Source organism: Scomber japonicus, chromosome 9, assembly GCF_027409825.1.
Source record: "Scomber japonicus isolate fScoJap1 chromosome 9, fScoJap1.pri, whole genome shotgun sequence".
NCBI lineage: Eukaryota > Metazoa > Chordata > Actinopteri > Scombriformes > Scombridae > Scomber > Scomber japonicus.
Window position 1 is genome coordinate 34,669,985 of NC_070586.1, and position 15,459 is coordinate 34,685,443.

General features: G+C 38.1%; 1 protein-coding gene across 1 annotated transcript; it reads right to left on the bottom strand.

Annotated features, from left to right (window-relative positions):
- Positions 1-811: 811 nt before the first annotated feature.
- On the bottom strand, positions 812-6,640 carry LOC128364281 (leukocyte surface antigen CD53-like). Its single transcript, XM_053324815.1, has 8 exons — positions 6,503-6,640; positions 5,590-5,674; positions 4,727-4,915; positions 3,562-3,636; positions 3,360-3,467; positions 3,142-3,234; positions 2,954-3,037; positions 812-1,484 (listed from the first exon to the last, which is right to left on the bottom strand). Exons 2-8 carry the CDS (start codon positions 5,650-5,652, stop codon positions 1,413-1,415), a joined length of 684 nt encoding a protein of 227 aa, XP_053180790.1. The 5' UTR covers positions 5,653-5,674; positions 6,503-6,640; the 3' UTR covers positions 812-1,412.
- Positions 6,641-15,459: the final 8,819 nt, after the last annotated feature.

Sequence of the window (15,459 nt, forward strand, 5' to 3'; positions counted from 1 at the left end):
AAGCGAGAGCAGCAGTGCTTTACAATAACGTTGGACCAGGTTTCCTGTGAATCACCACTCAGAGGACTAGTGGACGACTATTTCCCTGATCAGAATGGATTTTGATTGATTTCGGTTCAGCCTTGTGTTAAAAGTGGTCCCCCCCACACCCCTAAAGAGGACATGTTGTATCTAAAGGAGGGAACAAGTGCCACAGTTACTGGAGACCCCCAATGAAATGGACCTGAACAGCTTCATGACACATACAATAAGAGTGAGCTGCCTGTGGAGGCCCACAGGGGGCAGCGCAGTAGGGGGAGAACCAGACTCAACACAACAGCTGTTTTATTTCAGAGATGATGATAATGATGATGGTGAGAGAGAGCTGTATCAGAGTAGGGTTTTTTTTTTTTTTTTTTTTTCATATCTGTAGGTGAATTGCAATATTGTGTTAATAGTTTCTGAGGTGTCAGGGGTGTTCAGTTTGCAATAAATGGTATATTCTGCTGTGTACAGTTACATTTTTTTTAATTACAAAAATTTTACCTGTTTATATTTTTTGTGTGATGTTTCAAAAAGAACAAAATTATTTTAAAGTGTAAAGGAAATCTTAGTATTTTTTTAGTTTTTTTGTCTTAAAATATTGATGCAGGATTTATTCTTTAAATAAATAAATTCATCTGTGTTACCTGCTTGTTTCCTCTTTCTTTTTTAGATGTGTGTTCTTAGTGTTTTTTACTTTTCATTTAAAGCATATTTCAGCCTCTGAAACAAGGAAACATATATATTTTTTTGTGTAACTTTGTTTTATTATTTTAGTAAATCCATTTGCAAATACATATAGGAAACAGACAGTGTCATCTATACAATGTGAAATACTGCATATAATTCAAAGTAAAAATAGAAATGAAATGGGCTATAAACAGAGTTGTCAATAGAGAAGTCAGAGGCAAGAAACATCTTAAATATATACTGTACACCTTTTTGATTTGGAGTTCCTCGACCATTGGAAGAATTACTATGTATTTAGAGAGTTAAGTAGATGTAGATGTGGCTCACTGTGTCTAAAAGATTATCACACAAGTGTTCGTTTTTAGAGGAAACAACTGATGGTTGAACACGGTCAAAAGAGGAAGTGGTTACATTTCTGGCTCCACCACATTTCAGTGAGCTGCAAGCAAGACAGGAAATGCTGATCATCTGACAGTGTGCACTAAGTTAAAATGGAGGATACCATTATCACACCACTAAACAATACTTTATTGGTAGAACTCATTATTACAAAGATTGTCAGTGAAAGGTTCATAGAAGAAAGTTAATGTAAATACAGGATTACAATCTTTACAAAGCTTAAAAACATGCTAGAGAAAAAGTTTCACTTCCCACTCCTCAAATTGAAATATGGACAAAACGATATTAAGAGGAATTGGGGATTATAACTTGTAGCCCAGTCCAGATCTGCTGATATGGCAAAAGAGCGTCATGGCAAAACACATTCCCAACACCTGTCAACAAAAAAAACACAATTACCATGTAAAATATGTACAGTGTGTGGATACACCATCAGAGATATTATAATGTATGTAATATTTTTGGCTTTTTATTCCACATATTCACACTTGAAAATCTAAATTTAGGCTGTCGAGTAGCTCCATGTAATTCTTTCTCAAGTTCCATTATTTAGAAGTTGCAAAATCAGTTCTTGAGAAAAAGTTTTTGTCAGTAATGAATTGATAATAATTAATGTTTTGTTTAGTTTTTTAGCTTGGGTCAATTTAAGGCTGCAATATTTTTCCCCCATTTCTGGGCAGTGAAACAAGCTGTACACACACTCATTACACATATCGCCACATAAAGAAGCTGAGGCTAATTCGTTAGCAATTATACCTTGTTTGCTAACGCGGACAAACAAGCTGTACGCACGCTCACTCACATATCACCATATTAAGTTAGTGAAGCAAATTCATCAGGAAACTTGTTTGCTAATGCAGTGAAACAACCTGTACACACTCATTACACACATCACCACATAAAGTTGTCAAATGATTTAGGAAACACTATATTTTGTTTGCTAGCGCATATACAACAGCGCACATTGTTAGCATACATTTAGCATCACATTTCTGTCCACCTGGTGTATAAGTCACATATTTTTACTCCATTTTCTTTGTTTTGGCCTCCAAAAATATGTTAAAAATATATGTGTGGGTACATGGGTTTTAATATGTAAAAAATATTGCAGCCAAGCTAAAAAAACAAAACAAAAACATTCATTACTTCATTATTGACAAAAACTTTTTCTCAAGAACTGATTTTGTAACTTCTAAATAATGGAACCTGAGAAATAATGGCCTTAAAGGCAGGCAGACAGTTTTTTTTATTTAAGTTTTAAAGTTGTTTGCCCATATTCATTTTAAAAATCGGGTCACATTTCTTCCAGATGATTTATCTTTAGACATGCAGATTGAGGCCAGATTAAAAGTCTGAAGGATCAACCATCTGGTGGTGGTGCCAGCAAACAGGGCGAGTTGTTGAGGTGGTGGGGATGGAACTGGATAGCATGGAACAACATAAGGATGAAGTAAGCCAGTACCTCCTACCTCCACTTACTCCAAACTATCATTATTCCCATTTTATCTTCTTGTACTGCTATGTCAAATTTGACTTCCTTGTACGGGGGATCAATGAAGGCAAATCTTATCATCTGGTTCTCAGACGATTCAGGCGAAATTTTGGTCGACTCATGTAGTTTGTGCAGTTTCCTATTCATACTTGCATTCATTGTGAGCAACCATGTCATGTTCAGTCAATTGATGGAACTTCCCATCAGTGTGACCAACATTCCTACACAGATTCACTTTGCAGTAACATTTTTATAAGAAGTAGTTCAATAAAAAACTGCTTTCCTTGCAGTTTCGCCCACAAGTATTTTAAAATAGCAAATATCTCATTTTAAATTCAATCATTGGCTTACCTCGATAATGCAGAGGACAATGACAGAAATCCCAGTGGTGACGAAATTTTCCTCAAAAAAATCCTGCAGTTTTACCAAACAACCCTGCAAACCAAGAGCAAACATTTTTAGATGAGCTGCAACATGATAAAAACATTTCTCAAAGGCATTTCATCCCAAGCTATTTACAAGTGTTGCATTGTGTTTACCGCTTTGTACACAGTCTTTGTCTTCTCGGGTTTACAAGAATCAGGCACGTTGGGTTCCCAGTCTGTTGCATTTCTGACTCCACAGCAATGGAGCTGAAACAAATCATGAAGAGAGGGAAAAATACAAATAAATGTGTGTGTCTATATATATATAGGATATGTGTGTGTGTGTGTGTGTGTGTGTGTGTGTGTGTGTGTGTGTGTGTGTGTGTACTTACCGTATTCTGAAGCAGATCCCAGTCACTCCGCAGCTGCGTTGAATTTGAAGATGTTCCTTTTGCTTCTTTCAAACCGTCTGTGAGATCCTTTTCCAACCATTGACCAATCTAAATGGTGAGGTGAGATATGCAGATTATTCACATCGTATGTGTTCTCTTCTTTAGCACAACATACCGTGAGTATTGAGGGATGTGACCTCACCAGTTTCTCATGCATGAGCAGCAGGCATGCAGCGGCCAGCTCCACCAGCATCAGGAGGAACAGCAGGAGGAAAAACTGTCAACACAAACAGGATTTCACTAAAGTCTGGTGGACTTTTCACTCATTGAATTGCATTCACTTGGGAATTCAGTCGAACAGCGTTTCCTACACATCACATAAGAGAAACAACACTGGTGCTCTGAGCTAATGGTACTTACATCAGTGCTACAATGTTAACATACTGATCTTTAGCAGGCCATGAATATTATATTCATCATCTCAGATTAGTTTATTAGCATGCTAACAGTTGCTAATTAGGTGCCCACCAAGGTCACAGGATGATATCTTAACCAAATTCAGGACAGTATATTCACAGTTTGCCCTAAGATGGAGCCTGTAATTTGTGATAATTTGTTAATTTATATCTATATGTGTTATCTATCTATCTATCTATCTATTTGTCTATCTGTCTATCATTGAAGTGTGTGTGTGTGTGTGTGTGTGTGTGTGTGTGTGTGTGTGTGTGTGTGTGTGTGTGTGTGTGTGTGTGTGGGAGGGGGGGGGGGGGGGGGCGTACAAGCTAGAAATGCCACTGTAAAGTAGTAATAATAATAATATACAATATAGATACAAGACAGAAGCATGTTTCTTTGACTTTGGATGATTTTGATGCATTTTTTAAGACATCATAAAATAACTTTTGACTATAAGCACTGTGTGAGAACACTCAAGCAGTCTTACAGAAGAGTCTTAAAGGGTTGGTCACTTCAACAATACTTTACTTACTCTCTTAGTTTGGATAATCCATATAATAAACACTGTCAACATTCTTAATGGAACTACTTTCTACACAAGAAATAGTCCTTATGAGACCCATGAAACCCAAACCTCATATAAATCATATCAGTCTATGAAAAATACTGTAGATAATATGACTAACAGTTTCATGTGAGACATGAGGAGATACTGAGGATAAGATTCAGAAAATATAACTTTTTTTATCTTCTTGTGACACGTTCAGGAAATGAAAAATGAAGGTGATGCACAAACATCAACATTGCCTAAAATAGAGTTACTCTTGCATAACCCCAACATGAGAAATTAACAGATAGACTAGGCTCAAGCACCCAGAGGTGCTCTGTGTGTGTGTGTGTGTGTGTGGTACCGTCAGGAGGAGACAGCGGTTCTCCTTCAGAGCGCCCAGGAAGCCCAGGAAGGAGACGCAGGAGATGATGATGCCGCTGATCAGCAGCATTCTGGCTATACTGAATTGAGCCAGGGTCGGAGTGAGCGCGGCAAACGGGAACTGCACCATCAAGTACACACCGAAACCCAACACTGCTGCACCACACATCTGACAGGAGAGCACACTGCTGTCAGCTTCACGATACACACATACATACATTGTTCACAGGCACTCAGAAGAAACGTGTAATACAATAACTCATTTATTTTACATAAGCTGAGGTTAAGTTAGTATTGTATCAAACCATATGGGCCATATTCAAAGGACAGATTCGTAATTGTTCCATTGTGTCTCACATGAACAGTGAAACCTGTTTTTCTTGCAGTAATGATTCCTCCTGTTCATGCTGACCATTAGAAGATCTCTTCATAATGTTTACAATGGAAAAAAAAGTTGATCTGAAGCTAATATGAAGCTTCAGCGTCCAAATGAGTCAAATCTTCATCTTCTATGTTTCATCGTTACAGTGTTTTTAGTACCAAAGTCTTTTTATTACTATACTTCCACCACAGCTCAACAGGAAACACTGAGAGGGAATCTGATGTTAAAAAGACTGTAAATGTGTCAGATATCACTTGATGTGACTAACTCACACTGATGAAGCTCAATAGAAGCTGATCATCTACTTTTAAATGACTGTGAGGACACACTGTGGATTTAGTCCTCCATCACTTCCATTGAAAGCAGGAAGAAACAGGTTGTTGTTTTAAGACAGACTTGAACAATTTTGAAGCAGTCCTTTAATACCTAATCATTAGACTTTATGTTTGAGGTATACGTACAAAACAGAGGAAGTTGGCGATACACATGGTGATCTTTAAACACTTGAGGCAGCCTTGAGCCATCGTGTATCAAGTCTGATCACACCTGCAAGATTAAAAACAAACATCATGTTACACTTCATATCATAGATATATGAACTGAGCTGTGTGTTTCTGCCTGGGTGTGTTCCAGTGTGTTTGTGGGTGTGGGTGTGTGTGTGTGTGTTAATGCTGACATAACGTCATGGTCACAATGCAGGGAAGTGATGCCAACACATTTCGCTTCCTGTGCTTCCCCTCAGTGTAGTCTCAGTAGAAACTGCCTTTCTAATACATTTTGTGTTTATTTAATACCACATGAATACATTACAATTGTCAATGTGTTACTGATAACATCACAGAGGAAAAACCACAAGTTCCCCGAAAATGTGAAGTGAATACTTCTCAGTAAAAAAATACAAATAAAACAAATACTTGTGGGTAAAAGCTTCCCCATAACTATCGGCAAAGTATAAACAGCTTAAACATTCATTCATAACAGCACATTATTGATCTGTAATGATTGATATTTGGTGTATGAATTATTAAGAATTATGAGTAAAGATCATTTATAGCTAATATGTTACAGAGAAGTTTGAACATTTTTAAACAATAGCTGCCATATATTATTTTACAATTATTTGACCAATTTTGTGATTTTTACACAGTTTAAACTTATAGTTCAGTTCATTCATTTTTGAGGGTGTTTAAATGATGTCTAATGACATTTAAAAAGGCTTCTCTGGAGCTGTAACATCAACACATTGCTACGTGATGATGAGGAACCCATCGATGACAAAATATGATATTTTAAAAAACACTCTAAAAGTTTGAAGATCTTACTCAGACGCTCTTAATAGAAAAATAAAAAGAAGACATGAGGTTTAGTTCTTACCTGTTTGAGAGAATTATGGTCTTTGTCTCGTTTTCTAACTTGTTTGTTAGGGAACTTTTCTCGTCTGCACTTCCTTCTCTTCGCATAATTCTGTGGACTGTAAAGCAGCTTAACGGGGCTTTCAGACCTTGTTCTCACTTCCTCTTTCTTAGCATTAGGCTATATGGAAAATCTGAGAAAGTGCGCTGTTGCAGTTGGGGGGGAGGGGGGGGGGGCTAGGGGCATGTCTGTTTTTAGTCTATTTTTATATTTAGACAAGATCTGAACTCTGCTCAGTGAGCCACATCTAGTAATAAGGCTCACACACTGAAGCAAACAGCTGTAATAGTGAAAAAGTGCCAAATAGAAAAACACATACAGTCTCTGTTCTGATCATGAACACAAGAAATCTTCATAACCTCAAATGTTCAAGCATTTGGAACAAAACTCTGTGTACTAAATTATGTTTGGAAAATGTGTGCAGAAATCATGTAGTCGCCTCAGCTTCTGCTTTTGTCTCCTCTGGCCTCCGCCCTGCTTTTTATAGAACACTACCAGGAGTTCAAGTTCAGCACCAATCAGCAGGTGGCACTAATTAAGCTCCAGGTGGGGGCGGGGATGTTCATCAGGCTCTCGTAGGTGATTGGTGAAGCACAGCTCAACCACAACAAACACAACAAACCACCATTTCATCTGTGTGTGTGTACATCAAGGACTTTTGGGACTTTTTATGATGAGGAACAATAGAGCATATGTTATCACTTTTTCAGCCCAGTTCTCAAAGGTCTAAGTTACATATTGCTAAATTCTGGCAGTGGGAAAACACCAATAGTCTACTACAGGATCAGGTTTGGGTTTTTTTACAGCTGGAAATGTAAGTGTGTATCTTAGTTTAACATCATTTTGAGGACATTGATTACAGACATGTTTGTCTAGCAAATAAGAGATAAAGATCAATTAAAAATCAATATTACTTTAATTATTTTCTACTTAATTCTTTTAATTAAGTAGAAAATAATCAGGTAGGATTAATTAACTGTCTTTGGACCCTCAACTTTTCTGTGATGCACAAAAGCAAGGCTACAATACAATACAATAAAGGCCATCTGGGCAAGTACCCAGGGGTCCTTGAGCAGAAAGGGGCCCCCATGATGGGAGAAAAAGAATCTAATTTTAGAATCTACAGAAATATGATTTCCTGTTAACTCTTCTGTTGTCTTACAGTGGTCTTAACTCCATTTGGGCCAGTGTGGTATTTGGGGTGCTGGTGCTTATGCAGGGTTTATTATGTATACTTTTAATAATTAATATATTTGATCTTAAAGTGAGAAACTGAGAGGAATGTTGTACTCTCTGTATAGGCCTTGGAGAAAAAAAGAAATTATAAAGAGGAACAATGGAAACAATGGAGAGCATATTTTGGACTCCATCTGCCCTGATATCACCTTTTCATGTACATCTGATCCTGTTTATGTACATTCTGGGTTCCACAGAAATTTGACACCAGGCTTGACCCATTCTCCTGCGTTTGATGTTTGATTAATGTCGCTGTCGGGAACCTCGTATTTCCAAAATGAAATATAGAGTTACGGGGTTTCCACCCCACAGCAGCACGAGTGGGCGAATGATGATTGGTTAGCAGGCCACAAAGCTCTGTAGTTAAGTTGTATCAACAAATGTGTGGGAAAAAGAAGAGCCGTATGAGCTTCAGAGCCCAGGGGACCCCGGGGTTACTAATCCAGCCTTCCACACAAGTCAAGAGGACTCCAAGTAAGAAAAAAAAAGCAGCTATAAGGAGAGAGTATTTATCACAGATGAGTGAGCATCAGCAGTCGTCCCCGTTTGACTGCACATCAGGTTTCAGTTTTGAAATGTGAACCACACCTTGTTAGTGGAGCACAGAGCAAAAAGCTGTGAAAATAGCTGCAGCAACCAGCAGCAGTACACACAATGCTATGCGGTTTGAGAAAGTTTGGTCAATGTTTTTTTATTCAAGTCAGAAGCTTTGTTAGATTTTCAGATCAGCCTGCCTGAGGATCCAAAAGGAAATGTCTTTTTTACTCAGCTCGTCCTCAGGAAACGATGAGAACCAGCAGATTTCTGTGTGAACATCAACAACTGATGCATACACACTGTAGATCTGTCAAACTGTCATATGTGAGTGGGCGAAGTGTTCAGCTATAGAATAACATTCAAAGTTCAAATGATTGGGGTTTTTTTGTCATCACTTAATACATTTATCATTGATTTGTAATATTTCACACTGAAAACACTGAAAAGATTATTCTCTAAAATGACTTGTATGGTATCTTTTTCATAAATGCTAATTTGGTGTCTTGTTACTTCAGGTAGGCGTCACAGAGGTTGAAGTGTTAGGCAACAAACATGACATCACACATTAGATGTTAGTGAATAAAGTCAGGCTGGGAACTCCCCCTCCCTCCGTAATTTCTTGTAATTGCTTCACTGTCCCCCCCATGACATAGAAGAAGAAATTACCCAGACACCTCTGTAAATGTCAGTGAACTCAATGTACACGTTTTATAAAACATTTAAATGAAGCCTATTGACCATCATTTCCAAACATATGTATAAAACCTGTGGTAATAATGTGGAATGAAGTTGGCTAAAAAGGTGAGGAGAGTTAAATGGAATTAAAATACATTCAGAGAAAAATTATGCCAAAATCAATTTTCAGGGAATAATCTCTCCCTTTAATCCTCCTGTTGTCTTCCTGTCAACCATGCAACTTTTGTCTCTCCGGGTCAAAACTGACTGTTGACTGTTAAAGTCAACTGACAAAGAGTAAGATATAATTAATAACCCAATTCTGTGTTAGAACTTTTTAGCCAACTTCATTCCACCTCATTACCACAGGTTTTACACTTATGTTTGGAAATGATGGTCAATAGGCCTCATTTAAATCAAATTATACCTTATTTTTGAGTTAACGTCTGTTGTCCTCCCGGATCAAAATGGACCCGCGGACCAACAGGAGAGTTAAGAAATCTTTGAATATTTTCGTTTCAGTGTGTTACATGGAGTCAACAAACTGATTCAATAATGTTGTTGTTGCAGTTACAGTCTACAGTCTGTGGATTTACCACTGACTGGCATTTCTAGAATACTAATAATTAACCAAGTGTTTCTAAAGGTAACTTTCTCATCGTTGTTAGTTATTTCGAAACCTGTCATCTGTCTGTCTTGTGTCTTTTTCTGCTCAATCAATTTCGCATGATTAACTGGAACATCACGACACTGTGTGATAAAGTGCAAACCAACCATACAAATATAGAAGCTTAAATGTCACAAACATTAACAACATAAAGTGTAAACCGCAGAGCACTGTGTGGTCATGTCATAGGACCTTTAAATAGACACTGGTCACATATAACCTTTCACAGACTGTGAGTTTGCTCTCAATCTTTAAACACCTGCACTCCAAACAGTACATCTTTTATTTGTGTTATTGTTGAAGTATTTGAGACTACAATTGTAATTATGTTGTATTTGTTTTATTTATTCTCCTTTAAAATGCAATTATTTTATGATTTGTGTATTTTGCTGCTTTGTGAAACACTTGATACTGTAACTTTGATTTTAAAAAGTGCTCTATAGATAAAGTTCATTATTATTATTTACAGACTTACCATTAGGTAAACACAGGCAACTGCCTGGAGCCCCGAGATTTACAGGGGCCCCAAACGTCTCATAAAAACTTGTCAATAAAAGGTTTCTTCGATTTAAAGCAATTAATATTGTTTTAGTCTTAATTTGCTGCTCTAAGTGTAAAGTTCCTTGAGATGACTTTGTTGTGATTTGGCGCTATATAAATAAAGATTGATTGATAATTGATCATCTATCATGATCGTTTTGACTGCTCCCCCCTCCCTTCTCATGCATTGGAGTATTCCATGTTACTGCGCATGTGCAAGATAAGAAAGACGGTACCAAAACAAACTTGTTGGCGCGGTTTTGAGTTGAGAAAAATGAAGCAGAGTTATCCCAGTGGAGCGGAGAAGAGGAGAATGCGAGAGGAAAGTAAACCGTTTTTATCAAAACTACAAAAGGTGTCGACCTTGTTCACAGTGACACCGAATCTAGGTACAAGACAAGCACAGGGTTGGGGAGTAACGGATTACATGTAACGGCGTTATGTATTTAAAATACAAAATACCAGTAACAACCAGGTAACAACCAGGTAACAACGGAGAAATTAACCTGGCAACTATTAACCTCTTAAACTCATGAATTAAAAATGTCTCAGGGCAGTTAAACAAGCATGAATATAGTCATATGACACCGTGACTCGCGGAATAAACCGTAAAAGAAAAATCCAAACAAACTTGGAAACTTTTCTGAAAACGGACTGGTGTGCACGCAGTTTTTTTTGTAAATGGAGAGGATGAAATGTCCGTTTATGAAAATAGCCGGGCACGTGTAAATGTTGTCTTGGTTTCAGGCTTCCACCTGCCATGTGGAACAACCATTGCCTCCTGCATTCAACGCTTCACACAGCATACTCCACTCATTACATCCATACGCTGCATACATGACTGACCCTTAACTACGCCCTTAAAGTAGCTGTATGTAACAAATATATTCCAAGTAATCATAAAATTGCCCTAAATGTCACCAGACATTAAGGAATCATGTTCATTTCAAACACTGATATCACTGACAGTAGTAGTCCAGCCAGAATATTCACATTTGAAAAGCTCAGTTGCAGCCCTCAAGTAATGTTTATGTTGTCATTCTGTGTTTTGGCCTGATGCGCCACCCACCACCTATCTACCAATCACCAAGTCAGTACTGATGCTCCACCCACCACCTAGCTGCCAATCACCAAGTCAGTAGCGTTTCAGCATCCAGGTTGCCAGGTGCCACTGAGCTGCAGCTAGGAACACTGCAGATAACGTCTGATGTTACAAAACAGCCTCATTATGACTCTCAAATACGTCAAACAAAACAAGGGTATGTATAGGAGATGCCTTTGAAACATGGAGACGGTTACAGCGTCATACAGCACTCAGCTGCACCCGCTGATACGGAGGTGGATATGCAGGATCACGTCCAGCAACTGGCAACCTGCGTGAAGTAGACTCTGGCAGGGAGGGGGCGAGGAGTACCAGCTCTCTCCAGTGTTTTGAACGTGGGCCACAATACCGTTTCTAAACGCTTGGTGTCAGAGTTACATACTTCAACTTTAACCTTAACACATTTACAAGTCCCGAAACAAATGTACAAATATCAACCATCAACCGGAAAGGAAATGTACCAACTCTGGGGTTGAACCGGAAGTGATAACGGGGAGCAGCCAACACAAGCTGTTGTCGTTGGTATTTATAAATATATTTTACTACATGAATAATAACAAGAAAAAGTTCATGCCTTTTGCTGCAAACTGTCATATAAACTGTTAATAAGGATTTGGTTGGAGATGTTCTATACTTTTCTTTTTGTCAACAAATGAATGCAGAGCCAAACCTATAATGAACTCATCCTAATGAAAAGTGTTGAGTGTGTGTTCAGTCTGATATATCTCACTCTCACTTCTCTATTAGGAGATGTAACTTTTACTCAGTACCTGTTTTTGTCAGCATAACCAGACCCAGGGCCTTTTTTTCCTCTTTCTCCCTCTCTTTTTCTTTTAATAATTAACATGCACAGATTTTAATTTTACTGCATTGTATGACTACTGCAAAAAAATATTAGTAGCAGTTGTGATTTATTCTAGTCCTCATTAATGAACATAGAAATAAAGAAATATCAATAAGGTATTATATCAAAAGAAAAACAAAATATATGACATTAATTATGAATTTCACTCAGTAAAGGCCCGTCCACACCAAGAACTATAACTACTGTATAATGACAACGATGTGAGCGCCCACACTTATGAATAATATTGTTTACAGGAGGTTTGCAACTGAAGAAAACTGATTATTGATGAGCTGTTACTTCTGTATGATGTACGGAGAAATAAAAAGAAAAGCAGCAGAGTTCACAGGCGGGTGCTGACTCAGTGTGTTGATCAGAAGTATTTCAGTCACTAGTTGTTGTGATGTTTCAGTATTTATAGACCAAACTGACCCACAGCAGCACATGTTGAAGCAAGATATGTAAAAGTGCACCTCTGTTATGGGGACACACAGTATGAACACAGATCTGAAGTCTTAAAGATCTGCTAACTTTGTTGATTTTTCACATTATAATAGAAAACAAAGTTCCAGCATATTTGTATAATAAAGAGAAACAAATCTCTCAAATCACTTCAGGGTGTCTTTCTGCTCCAATTTACACCACGTCAGTCTGTTATGAGAGAGGACCAAAGCTACATTTAAATAAAGTCAGTTTCCATAATTAACATATTTGCAGGTTTTGAAGTTTTACTCTTGTGCTGTATGGTGTAGGGGAAGAATTTCAATTGGCTGTCAGTGTTTCTATCGTTCATCAAATCACTCTGAAAGTGATCCGACAATATTGTTCATCACAGCGATGGATCGATCCAACTGGAGTAAGAACCATTTTTAAAACTATATATTTACAGTTAAAGTTACAGTTTTAGTTTTTGGTGTTGACAAGCTTTAACTCACTCACTCCCTCAACTGAAATATCTTCACAAGTTTCATTCTTAGTCACTATAAATTTGGGGCTTTTGGGCTCTTGCACGGCACCTGCTAAAAAAATAGACAGACAATAAATGGCACAGCTGCCCCCTGCACTGTGCTCCTCATCACTGCTGACTCAACTGTTGGTGTTAGGTGGGTGCTGACGTACAATAAGTGTTAACCTCCATGACATGCTTAGCACCCCCGCCCCCCCCCCCAGATCGCACACCTCCACACTGACACCCTGATGAAAGTCACAACTACAGATTTTAGATGGTGACCAGACCATCAAAATGAATCCAGTTCCATCCACTTTTTGAAATGATAAGTCATGAGAAGTTCAAATAAGATCAGATCAGATTAATTTAGGGGGGCTACAGAATGAGGAGGAGGGAGGAGGTAGGAGAGCAGCTTGGAGAGGACCTCAAGAAAGAAAGAAAGAAAGGGAGGAGGAAGTGAGGGGAAGCCAGGTGGTGTGTGACGGGTGCAGTGGGTGTGGACCTGCTGGAGAGAGTGTGAGGACAGCTGTCTAAGTGTAGCACTGCTCAGCCCAAAAAAGGGAACAATCCCCACCTTTAAACTCATGCTGCATGTCACATGAACACATCATCAACTTCTCTCACATCACATCCAAACATCTGTCAAATGAATTATCATCACTAGAATCCAGCTGTGGAAGAGATATCAGTCTCACTCATTCTACACCCACCTAACAGTGTTTAAATAGAAACTGAAACAAACATAAAAATTGCATTCAGACTTTTAGGTCTAAATGGAGCCAAATTGATTTATTTCTTACTGAAATAACCTCAAATGTGATTTAGGATGTGTTTTTTTATAAATCTATAGGCATATTAAAGTAGCAGATGAGGGGTTAAGTTGTTTAAAGTTCATGAGTGAAGCAGCTGCACACATTTTGATCATCAGAGTGCAAAAGAAAGAGCAGTATATATAGTTAATTGTCTAGCACTGTTGTTGCTTTTTGTGCATGGCTTTTTATAATGTGTTTATTATCTATGTCCCACTTGCTTGTGGTCTGCTAGCTTGTTAGTGGTGTCCGGTGTAATCAGTTTTGTTAATGTTGCTTTTGTTTTTGTCTGTCAGCAACTGTCTGCTGTTTGAGCTGAGTCTTTGTTAGCGTGTGTGTGTGTGTGTGTGTGTGTGTGTGTGTGTGTGTGTGTGTGTGTGTGTGTATGGATTTTTGTATTGTTTTTTGCTTTTATTCAGATTTAGTCTTTTTAGTCTAACCCTAACCATATTCTTTTAGGGTGGTACTATTTTAACATCAGTCCAGGGACAGCAGATGTAAAATAGCCTTTTGGCTAATTCGGGCATATTTACATTAAAAAAAAAAGTTTTATTAATGTACATTGTCCCTGAGTTCGAAACATTTAAATAAATAAATAAAATAAGCCAGGTCAGAGATCAACAGTTACACTTTATATTATAATAATAATAGAACGAAACACATCCTGAAGTAAGATATGATCATATTAATGCAGCTTTTAGCCAGAGACTGATTTCCTCTTTTCAATTCATATCTGGTGTAAATCTTAGTCATTTGCCTCCAAAAGGAGTTCAGTGTTGTCAAATGTCATGAACGTGATTCATTTAGTCTGAAAATGTTATTTACCAGGAGTATCATATAGAGGGTTGAATAAAGATCATCACTGTATAATTCATGTGTACTCCTGGATGAACAGCACATGTTCCTGTTGTTTTATTGTGGCAAGGGTGGTGGTGGGCAGCACACACACAAAACACACACACACACACACACAACGCATTAACTGTAACCAAATGAATAGAAAGATAGAATCATGAAAATAAACAAATCAAAACACACAATGAATCAATTTAAATTAGTTTAAATTAAATTAATCCCATAATAATTGGGGGCTCAGGCGGCTGCCAGTGAGCACACCCACAGGCGTAAAGGCCACAAGCAGCAATAAACGAGGGCAGCAGGTGGAGCAGCACAGCACAGCACCGCACCATCACCAGGCAACCAGCAGGGGTCTGAGGTTAGATTAGTTTTTCTGATTACGAGCTTGTCACACACAAAAGAGCTAGGTTTAAAAACAAAAACTATGCTAGAAGTGTGAAGGCTAGAGGAGGCAAAGCACATGAAACTTCGTCCCACAGGTTAACCAGCTGCTGCTTCAACACCTGTTCACTCTGACAGACCTATAGGGGGGGCTCATCTCAGCTCAATATTTCACAGACTCTTCCACTCCCAGCACTAATGAGAATTTGCCAATATCCTCCTCCCTCCACCCCCTGCTAAATGACTCATTTCACTGGATAACCTAAATTACAACAAGAAACATTAATACATAGTTGAGTGGTCTACTATAATGTATAATA